Source organism: Trichosurus vulpecula, chromosome 1, assembly GCF_011100635.1.
Source record: "Trichosurus vulpecula isolate mTriVul1 chromosome 1, mTriVul1.pri, whole genome shotgun sequence".
Classification (NCBI taxonomy): Eukaryota; Metazoa; Chordata; class Mammalia; order Diprotodontia; family Phalangeridae; genus Trichosurus; species Trichosurus vulpecula.
In genome coordinates, this window is record NC_050573.1 from 286,560,261 (window position 1) to 286,576,748 (window position 16,488).

The 16,488-nt window shown below is 42.9% G+C and overlaps 1 protein-coding gene across 1 annotated transcript; it reads right to left on the bottom strand.

Annotated features, from left to right (window-relative positions):
- Positions 1 to 436: 436 nt before the first annotated feature.
- On the bottom strand, positions 437 to 15,103 carry PRDM14 (PR/SET domain 14). Its single transcript, XM_036749927.1, has 7 exons — positions 14,338 to 15,103; positions 12,207 to 12,260; positions 11,907 to 12,064; positions 9,070 to 9,340; positions 6,830 to 7,032; positions 4,224 to 4,325; positions 437 to 667 (listed from the first exon to the last, which is right to left on the bottom strand). Exons 1-7 carry the CDS (start codon positions 15,101 to 15,103, stop codon positions 437 to 439), a joined length of 1,785 nt encoding a protein of 594 aa, XP_036605822.1.
- Between the last annotated feature and the right edge of the window lie 1,385 nt (positions 15,104 to 16,488).

Consider the following 16,488-nt stretch of genomic DNA (forward strand, 5'->3'; position numbering starts at 1 on the left):
TCCCTGTTTTAGATCTATCCTAAGTGGATTTGCAAATTCTGAAGTTTAAACTTCCTTCGAGGATGAACAGGAAAATATAGCAGCTGAAGCAGCTTCAGTCCTGGGTTCACAGACAAATATTTTAGAAAAGGCCTCCTTACTTTGCTAATGACAACATAGACAACATCTTCAAAAGATGCTTCAACACCTATAGTGCCTTTGGTAATTACAATATAAATAGCTCCCAGTGCCTCTGCTAAGCAAATAACGCATGTAGGTCCATGCTGAAAAACAAGCAGCTCCCTAGTCCAGCTCACCACCCACTGGTACCACCCAGATTGCTGCAGTTCTAGACCTGCATTACCCCGTACACAATCATGGAAGAAAATGTGGGAACAGATATAGAAGAGAAACTCAGTTCATGGACTAGAAGAGATTGATGCCTTTCTCCAGGGGGCTAGAGGACACCGTGAAACTTCATATGGCAGTGGAATTTCTCCTGCTCCACGAAGGTTTTTCCACAGATTCCACAGGAGCAGCCCCCTCCTTCCTTGTTGTGAGAGCGGCGGACGTGGCTGTCGTGGGCAGCATGGGAGGCAAAAGCTTTGCCACAGTATTTGCACTTGAAGGGTTTCTCCCCAGAATGCTGCCGGATATGAGTTCGGAGAATGCTGGAGGCAGTGAAAGCCTAAGTGCCAGGGAAGAGGGAAAATTGGACAAATTAAATTCCTGATGAGAAAAGCAGAAGTCACACTGTGGCTGTGGTCTTGTTCACCAGGAAGACCTGAACATTCCCTAGTTGTGTGGCCACAAATACAAGAACAGCTCCCTCACAGGGCTGGATAGATCAAGTGAGACAGTAGATACCAAACATTAACACATAGCAAACCTTAAAGCACAACATAAAAGTGAGGCATTATTATTTTTGGATAGCTGAAATGCATCCTATGAACTTAATCATTCCACTACCACCATTACCTTAATTAATGAATACTGGCACAGTGGTTAGAATCACTGGGCCTGAAACCTCAGGAAGATCTGAGTTTAAATGTCACCTCAGACAAATACTTATTATCTATATGACCCTGAGTAATTTTTCAAAATGAATTAATTTATTTTTTTGTTTACAAGACTCAGTTCCACAAGTTTTTGAGTTCCAAATTTTCTCCCCCTCCCCCCCAAGACTGCATGTGATCTGATATAGGTTCTACATATACCTTCACATTAAACTTATTTTCGGTAAGTCATTTTAACCTAATTGTCTGCCTCAGTTCTCTCAACTATAAGATGGGGACAATAACAGCACTTACCTCCCAGGGTTGTTGTAAAGATATCCTTAGCACAGTGTCTGGCACATAGTAGGTGCTTAAATCTTTGTTTCCTTTTCCTTCTCTTTTGTTAATAATAGCTTACATTTAGATAGCATTCCTAAGTTTTGTAAAGTGCTTTATACACATGGTCCCAAACAACAGCACTGTGAGATGGGGGCTATTATTATCCCCCCTTTTACAGATGAAGAAAGTGGAGTTGAGAAAAAGTAATTTGCCCATGGTTACACGGCTAGCAAACAGCTGGGGCAGGATTTAAACCCAGGTCTCCCTGACCCCAAAGCCCAACACTACCCACTCTGCCATATTGCCTCCCTCATAATAATATAGCTAACATTTCTATAATGCTTCAAGGCTTGCAAAGAACTACAATATTGTTGTTTTATCTCTAAGGATAAATAAAATAAAACCCAAGTCATAGGCTATGTTGAGACAAAAATACTGTTTTTCCATGTAATGGGGGTAGAATATTTTTTTTAAAAGACTTTATATCAATATTGATATCATGCAAAGTGAAGTGAATGAACAGAATCAGGAGAACATTGTACTGTAATTATGGTCAAATGTGAAAGACTTTGCTGCTCTGAACAATGCAATGAGATCCAAAACAATTCCAAAGGACTAGTGATGAAAAAAGCTATCCATACCCAGAGAGAACTGACAGACTCCAACGGAGGCATGTTTTTTTTTCTTTTAGAGGATAACATGGCTAATATGGAAATGTGTTTTATGTTTTGTATGATTTCAAATGTATAATGGGTACCATATTGCTTAGCTTTTCAATGGGTTGGGGGAAGGGAGAGAACCTGGAATTTAGAATTAAAAATGAATGGCTAAAAGTACATACTAATAAGTGAATGAACAAACATTTTTAAAAGGACTAAAGCTGAGAAGGAATTGACCAGCATTGATAAAGGAAGTCCCTTATATCTGAAGTCATAGGCCTCGTTCCTATCCCTATTTGCCATAAAAGCAGCATGGCACAGCAGAAAAAATGATGGTTCTGGCTTCAGAGGACTTGGGCTCATGTCCCAGCTCTGACTCAAGTTACTAGTTGTGTGACTACAGACCAATCACTTCACTGGTCTAGCTTAGCTTTGAAGGAGATTGATGACACCTTTTTTGACTGACATTTATAGAGCATTTGCGTCTCTAGACTGCCAGATAGAATTACCCCCATTTAAAGAGGTTCAATAAGCTAAACTTACTTGCCTATGGTCCCCCAGCTATGGGCACCAAAGGCTAGACCTGAATCCATACCTTTCTAACACCACTACGCCTTTTACTCTTATAGGTCCTGGTGAACTCTACTACTCTTGTAAGACCGCATCCTAAATGCCCTAGGTGAACACTTAACTTCTAAAAACGAATTTAAATGCAGCAACTTGTCACGTCAGAGTTTCTGCTAATCCAATATTGATTCTGTCACTTTCTAAATATGTGAATGAACAAAATTTTAAAAGAGTAGAATGGGGAAGAGAATTAATTACTTTACTAATGTAACTTTCCAATTGGTCTTTAGGGGACTCCCTCAGCCTCTTATTTGGATGTTTGCATAATAGATATCTCTCTGAGCTGGGAAACTTAGGTGGTGCAGCAGACAGAGTACCAGGACCAGGACCAAGAGTCATGAAGACTTGGGTTCAAATCTGGCCTTCGTTACTTACTAGCTGTGTGGGCAAGTCACTTAACCCTGCTTGCCTCAGTTTCCTCATCTGTAAAATGAGCAGAAAAAGGAAATGGAAAACCACTCTAGTTAAACTTTTCCAAGAAAACCCCAAATGGGGTCACAAAGAATTGGACACAACTAACTGTTCCAACCATTCTGGAGAGCAATTTGGAACTATGCCCAAAGAGCTATAAAAAATGTGCATACCCTTTGACCCAGCAATACCACTCCTAGGGCTGTATCCCAAAGAGACAATACAAATGGTAAAAGGACCCATATGTACAAATATATTTATAGCAGCTCTTTTTGTGATAACAAAGAATCGGAAATCAAGGAGATGCACATCAATTGGGGAATGGCTAAACAAGTTGTGGTATATGAACGTAATGGAATACTATTGTGCTATAAGAAATGGGGAGCAGACAGACTTCATAATAAACTGGAAAGACTTATATGAACTGATGCTGAGTGACGGCAGCAGGAGAACATTGTACACAATTACAGAAACATTGTATCTGGGATGACTACCTTTGCTAGACTTGGCTCTTCTCAGCAATACAAGGTTCAAAGACAGCTCCAAAAGACTCATGAGAGAAAAAGCTATCCACATCCAGAGAAAGAATTACGGAATCTGAAGGCAGATCGAAGCAAACTATGTGCTCTTTTATTTTATTTATTTATTTATTTGTTTTTGTTTCTTCTTCCTCATGATTCATTCCATTGATTATAATTCTTCTTTACAACTTGACTATTGTGAAAATATGTTTAACGTAAATGTATATGTAGAACCTATATCAGATTACATGCTGTCTTGGTTGGGGAGGGAGGAGGAGAATGAAGGGGAGAAAGTCTGGAACTCAAAAATTTGTGGAACTGATTGTTGTAAACTAAAAATAAATAAATTTAAAAAGAAAAAAAAGACAAAGCTGAAATGAATGAGCATCTCTAGGAGAGATAGTGTGGTATAGTGAATAGGGCATTGCACTCAAGAGTCCAGAAAACTTGTATTTAAATCTCTCTCCCTCCCCTTAAACCCTTACTGCTGTGTGACTTTGACTAAGTCACTTAACCTCTCTGTCTCAATTTACTCATCTGTGAAATGAGGTTTTTAGGAGATGGTCACTAAGGTCTCTTCCAGATCTAAAGCTACAAACCTATGAACTGTAAGCACCACAGAGACAGATTCATCATCAATCTAATTTTAGCTACAGAGCAGTTGTGCTCTCTTGGAGGCAGCTTCCATTTACCTTGTTACAGTAGACACACTTGTACGGCCTCTCTCCAGAGTGGACCCTCATGTGCTTGTTGAGGCTAGAGGACTGCGAGAAGCTCTTTCCACACATGGAACACTGGGAACAGAAGGGTCACAATTAGTCAAGGATATACATAGCCCATTAACACATCGCCAGACCCAAAGCAGTACATTTCAAAATAAGGTCCATGTCTAAGGAGAACTGTTAAAAAAGAGATGAAGTAAGGCCTGAGAATTATGAGCTTCATTTCAGTGCTGATCTCCAGAATATTTGTAGGCCAACTCATAGCTACAAACCTTTCACATTCTTAACCTTTTCCAGACCACCCCCCCCCCCCGCCATGTTAGGATCAATAGAAAAGTTGGATTTATGGCCACGGCATAAATTCATTGTAGTTTAAGAATGACCTTCTAATTGAGAGCAGATTAATGAGTTCTGAATTGCACCTGCTGTCATTACTTGTGATTCACAAGGTTTTTCAAGGGAAAATAATAAATGCTATATTAGGCTGACTTATTACTTGGATCTGTAATCCCATTATTGGTATTGGTACTTGCTCCACACATCACAAGCTTTCTTTGCCTGCCTATCTAGTACCTTCAATCGATCAATTAGCACACATTTATGAAGCACCTTCTGTGTGACGGGCATGGACGATACAAAGAAAAAATTAAACAATCACTGCCTTTAGATTCTACTGAAAGTGGAGTAATTATCATTAGTTCATTTGACTCTTATCCAAGAGTCACCCATCTTAAATACATTTTAACACAAAACTATACACGTTAGCTAAATTACTTGCTGTCTGAGCTCTTCCTTTTCTTCCTTTCCCTCCTTTCTTTTCTTCCCTTCCTTTCCCTCCTTACCCTCCCCATTCCTCTCCTTCTCCTCCCTCCAGCCCCAGGCTATGTGTGGCAGTCAGTATATATTTTAACAGAAAAGAGCACTGGAAACCTGAGTTCTAACCTTAGCACTGCCTCTAACCTGCTATGCAACCTTGGGCACTTGTATTTCAGCTACCCTGCTAGAAGCTACCTAAGGATACCGTGATTTCTGCCCTCATGGAGCACACACCATAATGGGGGTCGGTGGATTGCAGGCATGTATACAAATAATTGTAATATAAGATGGAATGTAAGCAGTGTAAAAGAGGGGACCCAAGTGTTAGGAGAAATTAAAGGAGAGCTCACTTTCAGCAGGGGGGTAAGAAAGATTTCATGAAGGAGATAGTAAGTTAGATTAAACTCTTCGAACCTCAGTTTCCCTATTTGTTTAAAATTAGGGGATCCAAATAGGGATCTTCTAAAATCTCCTAAATTCTACAGTTTTAAAATGATTTGAGATTAAGATCTGATCTTCTCATCTCAGCAGTTTAATGCTTTCTCTAGGTTTGAGGACTTTCAAGGATTAATCTCACCAGAGTTTTAACACCTAATATTGTTCATCTTTCATTTTCAAAGAGGACCAATGATATAATAGGTGATGTCATGACTTGCACGTGAATTGGATTTAAGTGAGGCAGTGTTGCACAAAATCATCAGCCTCATTCTCTTTCAGACTCTAGTGGCAAGACAAAAGTCAAGAAAACCATTGAAGGCCTAGGATACAGTGGATGACTTTGTCTTCTTCTATAGCTGACCAAGCTCTAAGCACTCCACAGCAACTGCCTTCTTGGCTATTGGAACAAATGCTTCTTATCCACCCATTCCACCAGGGGAAGTCTTCACATTGCTTGAGGTAGGCATCCCCCTTACTCATCAATGAGTTTGAAGCTCATGGGTTACCATCAATCTGGTTTAGGTCAGCTGCTAAAGTTGAGTGACAGGTAGATACCAAAGGTGGATAAGCAGCCTTGAAAAGGGCTCAGGAAACCCTCACACCAGAGATGCCAGCCCTCCCTAAACACCCCAAACACCCTAATGAAGGCTTATTGAAAGAGAGAGGTCCTAGAGGAGACAGAGGAGGGTTCTCACCTCTTTGGGGGCGGGACATTTTTTGCCTTTCTGTGTATCCCTAGCACTTAGGGTGGAGTCTGACCCTTGGTCAGAGCTTAACAAATGTTTGTGGATTGCCTGATTCCTTTCTCCTTCCAATGTTCTTCCTCCAGCAACTTCAGAAGCTGCTCCCCCTGCTCCCTCTGCCCTGAATTACACCCTCCTTTCCTGGCCAAGAAGAGCATCAAATTAGGAAAGGAGGGGAGGAGTGGGGCTCCGGTTTGCAGTTTAGCCAGTAATTTGCCTTGTAAATCCCTGACCAAATCATTTATTATTTTCCACATCTGTCAAAATGAGGGTCTTCATCTTTAAAGTTCTTCCCATGATTTCAAATTCCTCCCCTCCCACTTGGTTCTCATGCCAGAGCAGTCAACTGAGTCTGGAGGGAGGACAGAGGAGAGCTGCGGTTTAAGGAGCACAGAACGATGGTAGGGAGCAAGGAAAGGATGAATAAAGGAGTGTAAAGAAAGAATGGAATACCAAAGGAAGAAAAGTGGCTGGAGGAGGAGGGGACTATTAGTGGAGAAGAGGGACACAGTTCATTGGACCATCATCAGGTTAGAGGACTTAAACCACCCCCTGCCAAGAGTAGGCCACCTCTCTTACCTTGTGAGGTCGGTGCTTTTCATGGACGTGTAGGATGTGGATCCGGAGCCTGTCCCGCTTCTCAAAGGACCGACTGCACAGGTTACAGGGGAATTTACGGTCCCCTTGGTCCACACATCGAGTATACTTGAGGTGCTTGTCTCTGTAATATTTGTAGGCAAACACTTTGCCACACCTTTCACATTTGTGACTTTCTCCAGACTCTGTCCAAAAACAAAAAACAAACAAAAAAACCCCACCAAGATCAGAGGCTGTCACTCCACAGGCTGACAACTCAACTACATGGAATGAAGCAGGTCACAACCATAAACCTCGGTTTTTATAGAGAAGGAATTATGAGGCCAAGCAATCCAAGGTCTCAGAGCAAATGGTAGCAGTCAAAAGATCAGGAATGAGGACACCTAACAGGGGATCATCCTAAAAATGGTAGTCAGTTACACCTTTCTCTCTCCCCTAAAGGATAATGGGATTTTAGTCTTTAACAAATCAGTCCTTGACCAGCCTCAGACACTTGACACACTTACTAGCTGTGTAACCTTGGGCAAGTCACTTAATCCCAATTGCCCTGCCTTCCCCCCTCCAAAAAAAGAAAAGAAAAGAAATCAGTCCCTGGGATGACAGAAAGTAAGAGAATATGTTCCATGTTCTTGAAAGTTACCTAACTGTATTATGTATTTAAAAGGAAGAGTAAGCTGTAAATAATAAATTTGCAGTTTCATGGTGAATCTTTTTTTCTATTCTACTATGTTATGGAAATGCTCATTTTATTTCTTAAGATCAGAATAAAATAAATAACTAAATGAAGAAAGTAAGAGAAAGGGGATGGGGTTGGGGGTGGGGAAGAAAACCCCATGAATGAATCTAGGATATTCAGGAATCCCAATTGAAAGCCTTCTCCAGGGATGCAGGGAAGGTCATTATGAATTGACAACAGAGCTCTGGCATTTTTAACAGGTGGCTAAGGAAATAAAGGAGCTACTTGATAAATGACAAGAGAAGAGAATCACAAAATTTATGCTTAGCTTTTTTTTTCCATCAGAGTGGAGAGTCTAGCACTTTCAATGAGGTGGCACTCTTCCCTGGGTCCCTGCTGGGAGCATTTTGCTCCAAGCTGGAATTTGCTCCAAAGAAGAAAAAGCCTTCCTGCTCCCTGGGGCAATGGGAAGGGCGACCTGGCAGGGAGGGGTCAGCAATCTTTTCAGACCAAACTGCCAAACTACAATAAAATTTAAGGTCGATGAAGAATGGGAAAAAGAACACTTATTGGTGGGAGTGAAAATGGACGAAGAAAAAAATACCAATGACATAATATTCAGTAATAGTACAAATGAAACTTGGAGCTCATTGAAAAATTGCCATACAAGCTAATTTGGAAATAGTTTTGCATGATTTCACAGGTATAATTGATATCCTATTGCTTGCCTTCTCAGTGGGCAAGGGAGATAGTTGGGAGGGAAGGAAAGAATTTGGAACTCAAAATTTAAAAAGATGCTCAAAATAAATAATAAGATAAGTGCTTAAATTTTTTTTTAATTTCTAATGTTAAAAAGATGCCATATAAATTCTTGTTGCTTCTCTTGGTAGAATGTAAGCTCCTTGATGGTAAGGATTGTTTCATACTTTGCATTTATAAGCACAGTGCCTGACATATAGTATATGCTTCATAAATGTTGGCTGGTTGATTGATTAAAAATTAATGGACGCACTAGTGAATCTCTTTGCTCAATTCTCTTGAATTTTACATTACAGCTTCTTAGCCTACCCTGCCAGCTCTTTTCCTTCCCTCTCTAGGTGCCAACCCCTCCCAAGTGTCCTATTTGCAATGACTCCAGTCATTCAACTCAGGCCTATTTCAATTACATTAAGTGCACCTCACCTTCATTCCCCTAAACAAAACCAGACACCCTGGTCTAAGGCTTCACTATCTTTACCCTCAGCATGCCTAGCCAGCTGGAGAGGAAAGCCTTAGATGGAGGAGGAAAGACATTAACTAGGCAATACACCTTCCTCACCACAGGATGTCTATGCTTATGTAAATGAAGGTTAGAAAAACTCTTCCATACCCCTCACTTTCTGCCATCCAGTGGCACCAGACTGCCAAAGGGGTTCATGACACAAAAGGTTAAGAACTCATAGGCTAGACTGAGGTCCATTGTATTTCCACATCTTGTGCTCCTACTGCTTTTTAAGGAAAATGCAACCTGCAGGAGGCTGAATAGGGGTGGGGGTAGGGAACTTACCTTCTGGAGGCTCAAGCTGCTGCTTCCCTTTGTCCACAACTTTCAAATTCACAGGGATACCCAGGAACTGTTGGTAGCAGTCTCCATACCACACCAGCAGCTCCTGGTTGGGGAGGATTTCTTTGCAGCTCTCGTAAAATATTTGGCCTTGACACTGGACTGCTGATAGGTTCTGTTCTTCTGGAAAACGGGCGCAGTTGACTAAAGACATCCAATTCCCACTGGCTCCTTTTCCATCTATGAAGTGACTCAAATGGCCATCTTCAAAGATCTAAACCAGATAAGTGGGGCAGTGGAGAGCAAGGAAGAAGAAATGAATGAGAACTCTGTAGGGAAAAGGAATTTCTTCCATCTGTTTTTATGTATTGTTCCCAAGTGAGGGGTTTGGATTAAATGACCTGTAAGATTTTCCAGTTTAGAACTAAGATCCTACTATTCTTCTCTTTCCCAGCCCCATTAGTACAGTGACGTTCAAATACAGTTTTTTCCATTCAAAGGAAACCTAGTGTATATGCATAAGACACTGTGACAGGTGAGATAGACTCAGTCGATGAGCATTTATTAAGACTTTTCTATGTCCTAGATGCTCTACTAAGTGCTGGGGACACACAGAAAGGAAAAGCTGTCCGTGTCTTCCAGGAGCTTAATATACTAAGAACCTAGGCGTAGTGATGACCCAAAATATGCACCAGAACCTGCAGTTATTTCTAGAAATGCAATTCTTCTACTCATGGAAGTACTTCAAGGGTCTTAATTTTACTGATGAAGAAACTAAGCCTCAGAAAGTTAGTAAGTGGCAAAGACTAGATGCAACCTCAGGTCCAGAATCCCCCAAATTCAATATTCCTTCTATTGTGCCATTGTGCTTCCCCCATGTTAAACATATATATGCATAAAGGATCTGAGTAGATATCATTTTATCTCTTAATAAAAGCTCCTTTAATTAAAAAAATGCACTTCCTCCTGCTGTTACTTTGGGAAAATCAGTTACTCTGAATGTCTGGGGCTTGGTTTCTTTATCTGTAAAATGAAAGGTTTTAGCTCAGTGGCTTCTGAAGTCTGTTCCAGCTCTAAAATTTCTGATCCATTAAATTGTGAGTTCATCGAGGGAAAACATTTTTTGCATCCCTAGTACTTAGCAAAGTGCCTGCTGCACAGGGGACACTTAAATGCTGACTTATGCTTTTGAGCTCGATAGACCCCTTCAGAGTTTGCCCTCTGAACTTCACTTACATGGCTTTTGAAAACCCAGGGTCACCTGTCACTACAGCAGGACTTCAGTAGAAGATTGATAAGTTAAGGAGTTGGGGTTTTCTTAAAAGTTGACTGGCATTACTGTCAGTAAGGAAATTCCCTCTACCAAGGCAGGTCAGCACCTGCTCTGTAACATCTTGTAGTCTTAAGTAGTTGTAAGGTTAAGTGACTTGCCCAGGATGACAAAATAAGTATATGTCAAGACTTGAACCCAGGTCTTGTGACTGCGGCTCTCGTTCACTAAGTTGGGCTGTCTCTCTGGGTGTAGATACCTTGTGTTAAAAGGGGTATAAAGTGTTAAAGAGGTGGTGCAAGCCTGTAATCACTGCTACTGGGGGAAGCTGAGGCAGTAGATACCTCGAGCTCCAGGGTTACGAACTGCAAGAAGCCTAAAGCCAATTGGGTATCTGCACTGACTTCTACACCAGTAAGGTAAGCACCTTAGGGTCAGTCAGTGGGCCAACAGGATGCCCAAGGAAGGGCAAATGGAGTCAGGTCTAAAACAGAGTTAGTAGGAATCAAGCCTATGAATAACCACTGAACTTCCAGCCTGGGCAAGACAGGGAAATACAGGCCTGGAAAAAAGGGGGTTGGGGGGAAAAGAGGAGGGTATAAAGAGATGATTAACATATGTGTCTACTCAGATCTTTAATGCACAGATAATAATGTATTTATCTAATATATAAATACTATGCCTTTATACATAATGTATTCCTTAATCAGTTTTCAAGATAGTTCATAAAATGGGGATATACGAATATAAATTCCCATATATAGTAAATCAAGTGATATGTAATACATTATAACATAACATACAACTACACATGTATACTATATACTTCCAGGTATTGTAGTCTTTCTGGGTACTATAGCCCTTCCCCACCAAAATCTGTCACCCATTAGTCAACATTTTGGTGATGAGACTGAGTCAATCACTTAAATTCTCCAAACCTACTTCTGTCTATAAATAGTAACTATACAGCTAGGTGGCACAGTGTTAGACCTTGAGTCAGAAAGATCTGAGTTCTAATCCTGCCTCAGGACATTTAGTGGCTGTGTGACCTCTGGGCAAGTCACTTAACCTCTCTCTGCCTGAGTTTTATCATCTGAAAAATGTGACTAATAGCAACCTACGTCCAGGTTTGTTTGTGAGAATAAACGGAGAGATACTGTTTGTAAAGTGCTTTATAAATCTTAAAGCATGGTTTAAATACTACTTATTACCATTATCAACTCTTGTACTAAGGGATCTATACATTACTGACTTTTTCCTCCTTTGCATACTTTTAAAACTACATAAACGAGTTTCATTATTATCTGCTAATTTACTCTTAGCTGAGTGTTTTTCATATGCACTCATGGGAATGGGTATAGGTCAATTCCCAGAACAGTTTCATAAAAGGCACAGTCCAGACAACAGATTACTAGGTATGTGCATATGTAAATCTCCCCAGAAGGTTCTCCTTCTGGGTCTCTAGAGGATCCCCTCCCTTAATTTTCCCCTTACTGCCCCCTTCTCTTCCCTCCCTCAAACAACCTCCCCCTTCCCCACAGTGGCCAGTCAAAGGAAATGATTGATTTACCTCCCACATCAGGGAATTGTCACCATAGGTCTTGATCTCACTTGCGTTGACCACTTTACCTAGAAAGGGCCCGAATCTAACCCCCTTGGGAACAAGGTTGCTGCAGAATACACCAAATTGAGGGACATCACCACACATGGTCTTCAGTACACACAGACCTGAAGGAGAAACCCAAGGTGGAAGGAAAAGTTGATAGGAAGAAAATGCAACTTTGATGACCCAAGGGAATGGGGAGGAGGAAGGGTCGGAAGTGCCCCTGGCTTCAGGGAAAGTTTGTCATAGCCCCAGAGTTCTACTTACCTTCAGGTAACTTCAAGGAGTCTTTATCGAGAGATTGAATCACTGATTCTGACCCTGCAAAACATGCATGCTTTCATAAAAGATCTGAGGAAAGTTAGGTTAAGAGGAAGGAGACAAGGCTCTGAGGCCAACACTATAGGTCAGGGCTTCTTATTTTCTTATAGCCCCCTCTGGCAGTCTGGGGAAGCCTCAGAACAATGTTTTTAAATGCATAACATGCATTGGATTACAAAGTAGGCCAATTATCTTTCACCCAAACATTCCTCCAAGACACAGAAATGCTTCTATTTTCCCCTTTGGGTCTTGGAAGGGCTAAGCAGGGAAGTTTTCTATATGTGGCTGCTACCAAGTGCCCATGGGAGTACTACACCTTAAAGTGCTTCAGAAGATCCAGGGATCTCAACCTGGGGACAGTGCACTAATAGCAGAAGAATCCATTCCCACAGAATAATTTTCTATACCAATAAATCCACTTAGCTTGTACAATCTCCACCCCCTCACCCATATACACTCATATATACATCACCAAAACCTTCACAGTCTCCTAAGCCTACACTTACATTGGAGGTCCTAGGTGGGGTCAAATTAGCCCCTATATAAGAAATGTTTAATATGTGGTCTAACTATGTACCTATGCCTTCTCTTTTTACATTTTTAATTTTTAAATTGTTATTTAATGTAAAGAGTAAGAATGGAAAAAAACAAAAAAAGAATGCTGCATAATTATGATTCAGTTAGCCAGCAGGGAAGATTTAAGAAAATTCAATGTGTATGGACTGCAGCCCTACTATGTGCCTAGCATTTGTGCTAACTAAGCTCTGGGGATAACAAAGAAAGTCAAAAGACTCCCTGATCTCAAGGAACTCTTATTCTAATGTCGGAGAAAAGATGCAAATAACTGTGAACACACTATATATAGGATAAATTGGAAATTATCTTTTTTTTTTTTTTTAAAGCACTAGAATTAAGAGGCATCGGCCTTCCTGTAGAAAGCAGGATTTTAGTTACGCTTTGAAGAAAGCCAGGGAAGCCAAGAAGCAGAGATCAGGGAGACCATTTTAGGCAGGAGGGTCAGTTATTCAACTAACATTTTAATAAGCACTTACTCTTCGGTGAGCAGCTTTGTGCACAAAGAAAGGCAAAACTTCAGTCCCTAGCCTCAAGGAGTTCATTATAATTGGGGAAACAACCCGCTAATACTACGACCGTACTAAATAAAAGCTGTTTAAATTGAACGTAACCTCTGAGGGAACGCACTAGGTGTCGGGGTGTGTGAGTAAGCAGGGAAAGAGGGGGAACACCAAGGGAAAAAAAAACTTTCTGCAGAAAGTGGCATTTGAACTAGGAAGGCAGGAGAAAGAGCATTCTTAGGCTTGAAGGGATAGCCGATAAAAAGGCATGAAATTGGGATATAGGAGTTCACTGTTCAAAGAACTGCTAAAGGCGACCAGTGTCACTGAATGACAGAGTCAGAATTATGTGGAGAAAAGTGTAACATGCCTGGAAAAGTAGGAAAGGGCAAAGTTGTTTAAATGCCAAACAGAGGAGTTTGAATTTGATCCTAGAGGTAATATAGGGCAACTCGAGTTTTATTTAGGGGGGCAGGATGGGTAAAGCCAAGACCTGTCTGTGCTTAGGAAAAAATGCACCTCCTTTCTTTGAGTAGAAAGGCGGGGAATGCATCAAGGTCGAAACATGGCTCCGTATTACCTTCGGGATCAAATATAAAATTTTATCTGTCATTCAGAGACATTTTTAAATTGATGCCTTCTCCACATAACATTTTTCCAATCTTCTTAGACCCTTCACGACCCCCCCCTTTAGCTCCCCCCCCAAGTATTCTGAGATCCAGTGACACTGGCATCCTTGCAATTCTTTCAAGACACTCATTTCCCGACTTTTCATTGACTGCCTGACCAACGCCTAGATTGCCTAGATAGATCATTGCAAAGATTACCTCCTCGCCTCCCCCTTCCACTTCCCTCTGTGTCTCTTAAGTTCAGAGATAAAATTTCTCCAGATGCCCCTAGATGCCTCCATCCCTCCTCCTCCTGTGGCTCCAGCTTCCACCGATCCTTCCCGGTCAGTTCAGCCCAACCCTCAAAATTCGCTCAGTCCTCTCCGGCCTTACCTGAGCCGTCCTCCGGTACCCGGAGTCCGGAGATAGCGCAGCGCAATCTAGTGGGCTGCTGCTGGGATCGGATAGCCCCATACAGGACTAGGCGCAACTCCTCCTCGGTAAAGTGGTACTGCCGCGGGCCCTCCGGCACTGCGCTCTGGGAGGTAGGGCCCGCATCTAGCTGGCGCCTCTTCCGGGGGGAGTAAGGAAAGAAGCGGTTGGGCGCGGGGCCGGTAAGCCACTGCGGAGAGATCTTGGGTGATGAGAGCTTGGTCGGCCAGGTGACAGAGGTCTCCGCCAGCGGAAGGATGAGGCTGAGGCTGTGGCTGCCGTTCTGACAATCTTTGTTACTGCCGCTGCCACCGCCAACGCCGCTGCTGTCCACAGGAAGCAGCCCCTCTTTGGGGAAAGGTGGATGGCCTTCCTCTGGGGACACACTGCCAAAGAAGGGCAAGGATCCTGGAGGCAAGTTATAGAAAGGCTCTCTCGGCAGGGTCGCACCGTGGTTCAGGAAAGTGGGCATGCCGTTGTAGCCGAAGTGGGACAGCGCCGTGGAGTTTATCACTGGTCTTCCCAAAGTCTTGAGTTGATGGAAAAACTCCGGGGAAGTGCTGATGGGAGAGCTGCCCGGAGGCGAACTGGCCAGACTGTCCCCATACAGGCTGTGGGGCAGGAGAGGAGTGTAGTAGCCGGCCACGTGGGCAGGGTTGCTCCGGAGGCTCTCCTCTGCGTACAGCTTTTCTTGGGGCCCCAGCTCACCAGCCAAAGATACGGCCATACCCAGGGCAAAGGTGCGAAGTTGGGGGGTGGAGAGAGGTGAGTCTGCAGTCCTTGGGGACAGGAGATTTCTAGGAAATCTGCGAGAGAGTAGAGACCAAAGCCAGTCAAGGGGTGGTGCTGTAAGGAGCATCCCCTTTCCCAATCTAGGGAAGTAAATCTCTAGAAGGTAGTGTAGGACAAGAGACACACCTAGGTTCTTTATATCTCTTTTCCCACCTGAGCTGGCCGGGAGAACTTTGGATCTAGTTTACAACTTGTTTAAAAAAACCAAAGCAGCCAAATTCAGGGTCCTTCCTGATTGGGGCTTTCTTTTGGACCTCCCACCCCAAACACAGACCCCACAACAGGTCAATATCAGATTCCCTCCCCCTTCTCCGCGCCTCTCTCCCACCACGCACTCCGAAACGCGTACAAAGGTCAGTCCTGGGGCAGAACCTGAGAGCTGGGGGAGGGGAGGCTTTGAACTCCCAAGCTTAGGGGATAGGGCTAACGGGACCTGGGGCATCGGAGGCCCTGAGGTTAGCATCAGACTCTAGCCGGAAGACTCCACAACAAAGGAAATGGCTAAGGGTCAGGGGCGAAAAGAAATGGAAGGTCATGAGGCGGGTCGGCGATAACTGAGGGGAAAATATCCAGACTCTGCAAAGTGAGTGCCCCGCTTGATCCTAGCAGGTCTGGGGGTAATTCCTAAGTCTCAGTTCCACTGACACCTGTTAAAGTGCCCACAGCGGGATTCCAGGCCCCACTAACTCCCGGGAGAAAACCGGAGCCAGGTAAAGTGAAGGAGAAATTGAGTTAACAGGGTTTAAAAAAAAAAAGACTTGGGAGTTCTAACTCCATTGTTTCCCTTGCACCTCTGGAGACTGTTCGAAGAGCTCTGATCCTTCGTAGCATCAAGTGAGACAACGTGTAAAGCCCTTAGCACAATGCCTGGCACATAATGGTTAGTAATATGCTTATTCCTTCGCCATCCTTTATCTTCAGGCACAGCCCCATTCCAGAAGTGCCCAGGGAACTCCCTCAGATTGGGACAAGGTGTGTGTAGGGTCGCAACAGTATGGGGACCCATGCTAGGCAATGGCAGTGCAAAGGGGTGAGGAAGCGGGAGGGGAAGGATGGGACCATTCTGAATGAGGCTGAGCCAGCAGGGCCACAGGAGCTGAGGAAGCGGCTATTCCCTTTTCCACCGCACTAATTTCCTTACTTCTTCCTTTCCCTCAATTCGGCACAATCCCCAGACAACTTGTTCTAAAAGGATGCTTTTTTAATGAACACCAAACAAAGTTAAGGAAGGCTGAGGCATGTAAACGCTTTCAATGCAGTGGATCTGATCTAATGGGCAGGATCAATGGACCTAATAAAGGAAACCAAGCAGGGTCGTGA

Bases quoted from the DNA above. Each gene is read 5' to 3' on its own strand.
- PRDM14 (XM_036749927.1), bottom strand. From the start codon at position 15,103: ATGGCCGTATCTTTGGCTGGTGAGCTGGGGCCCCAAGAAAAGCTGTAC. The intron at 12,065-12,206 runs GTAAGTAGAACT...TTTCTCCTTCAG, and splicing joins CTCCTTGAAGTTACCTGAAG to GTCTGTGTGTACTGAAGACC. The intron at 7,033-9,069 runs GTAAGTTCCCTA...GTTTTTGGACAG, and splicing joins GCAGCTTGAGCCTCCAGAAG to AGTCTGGAGAAAGTCACAAA.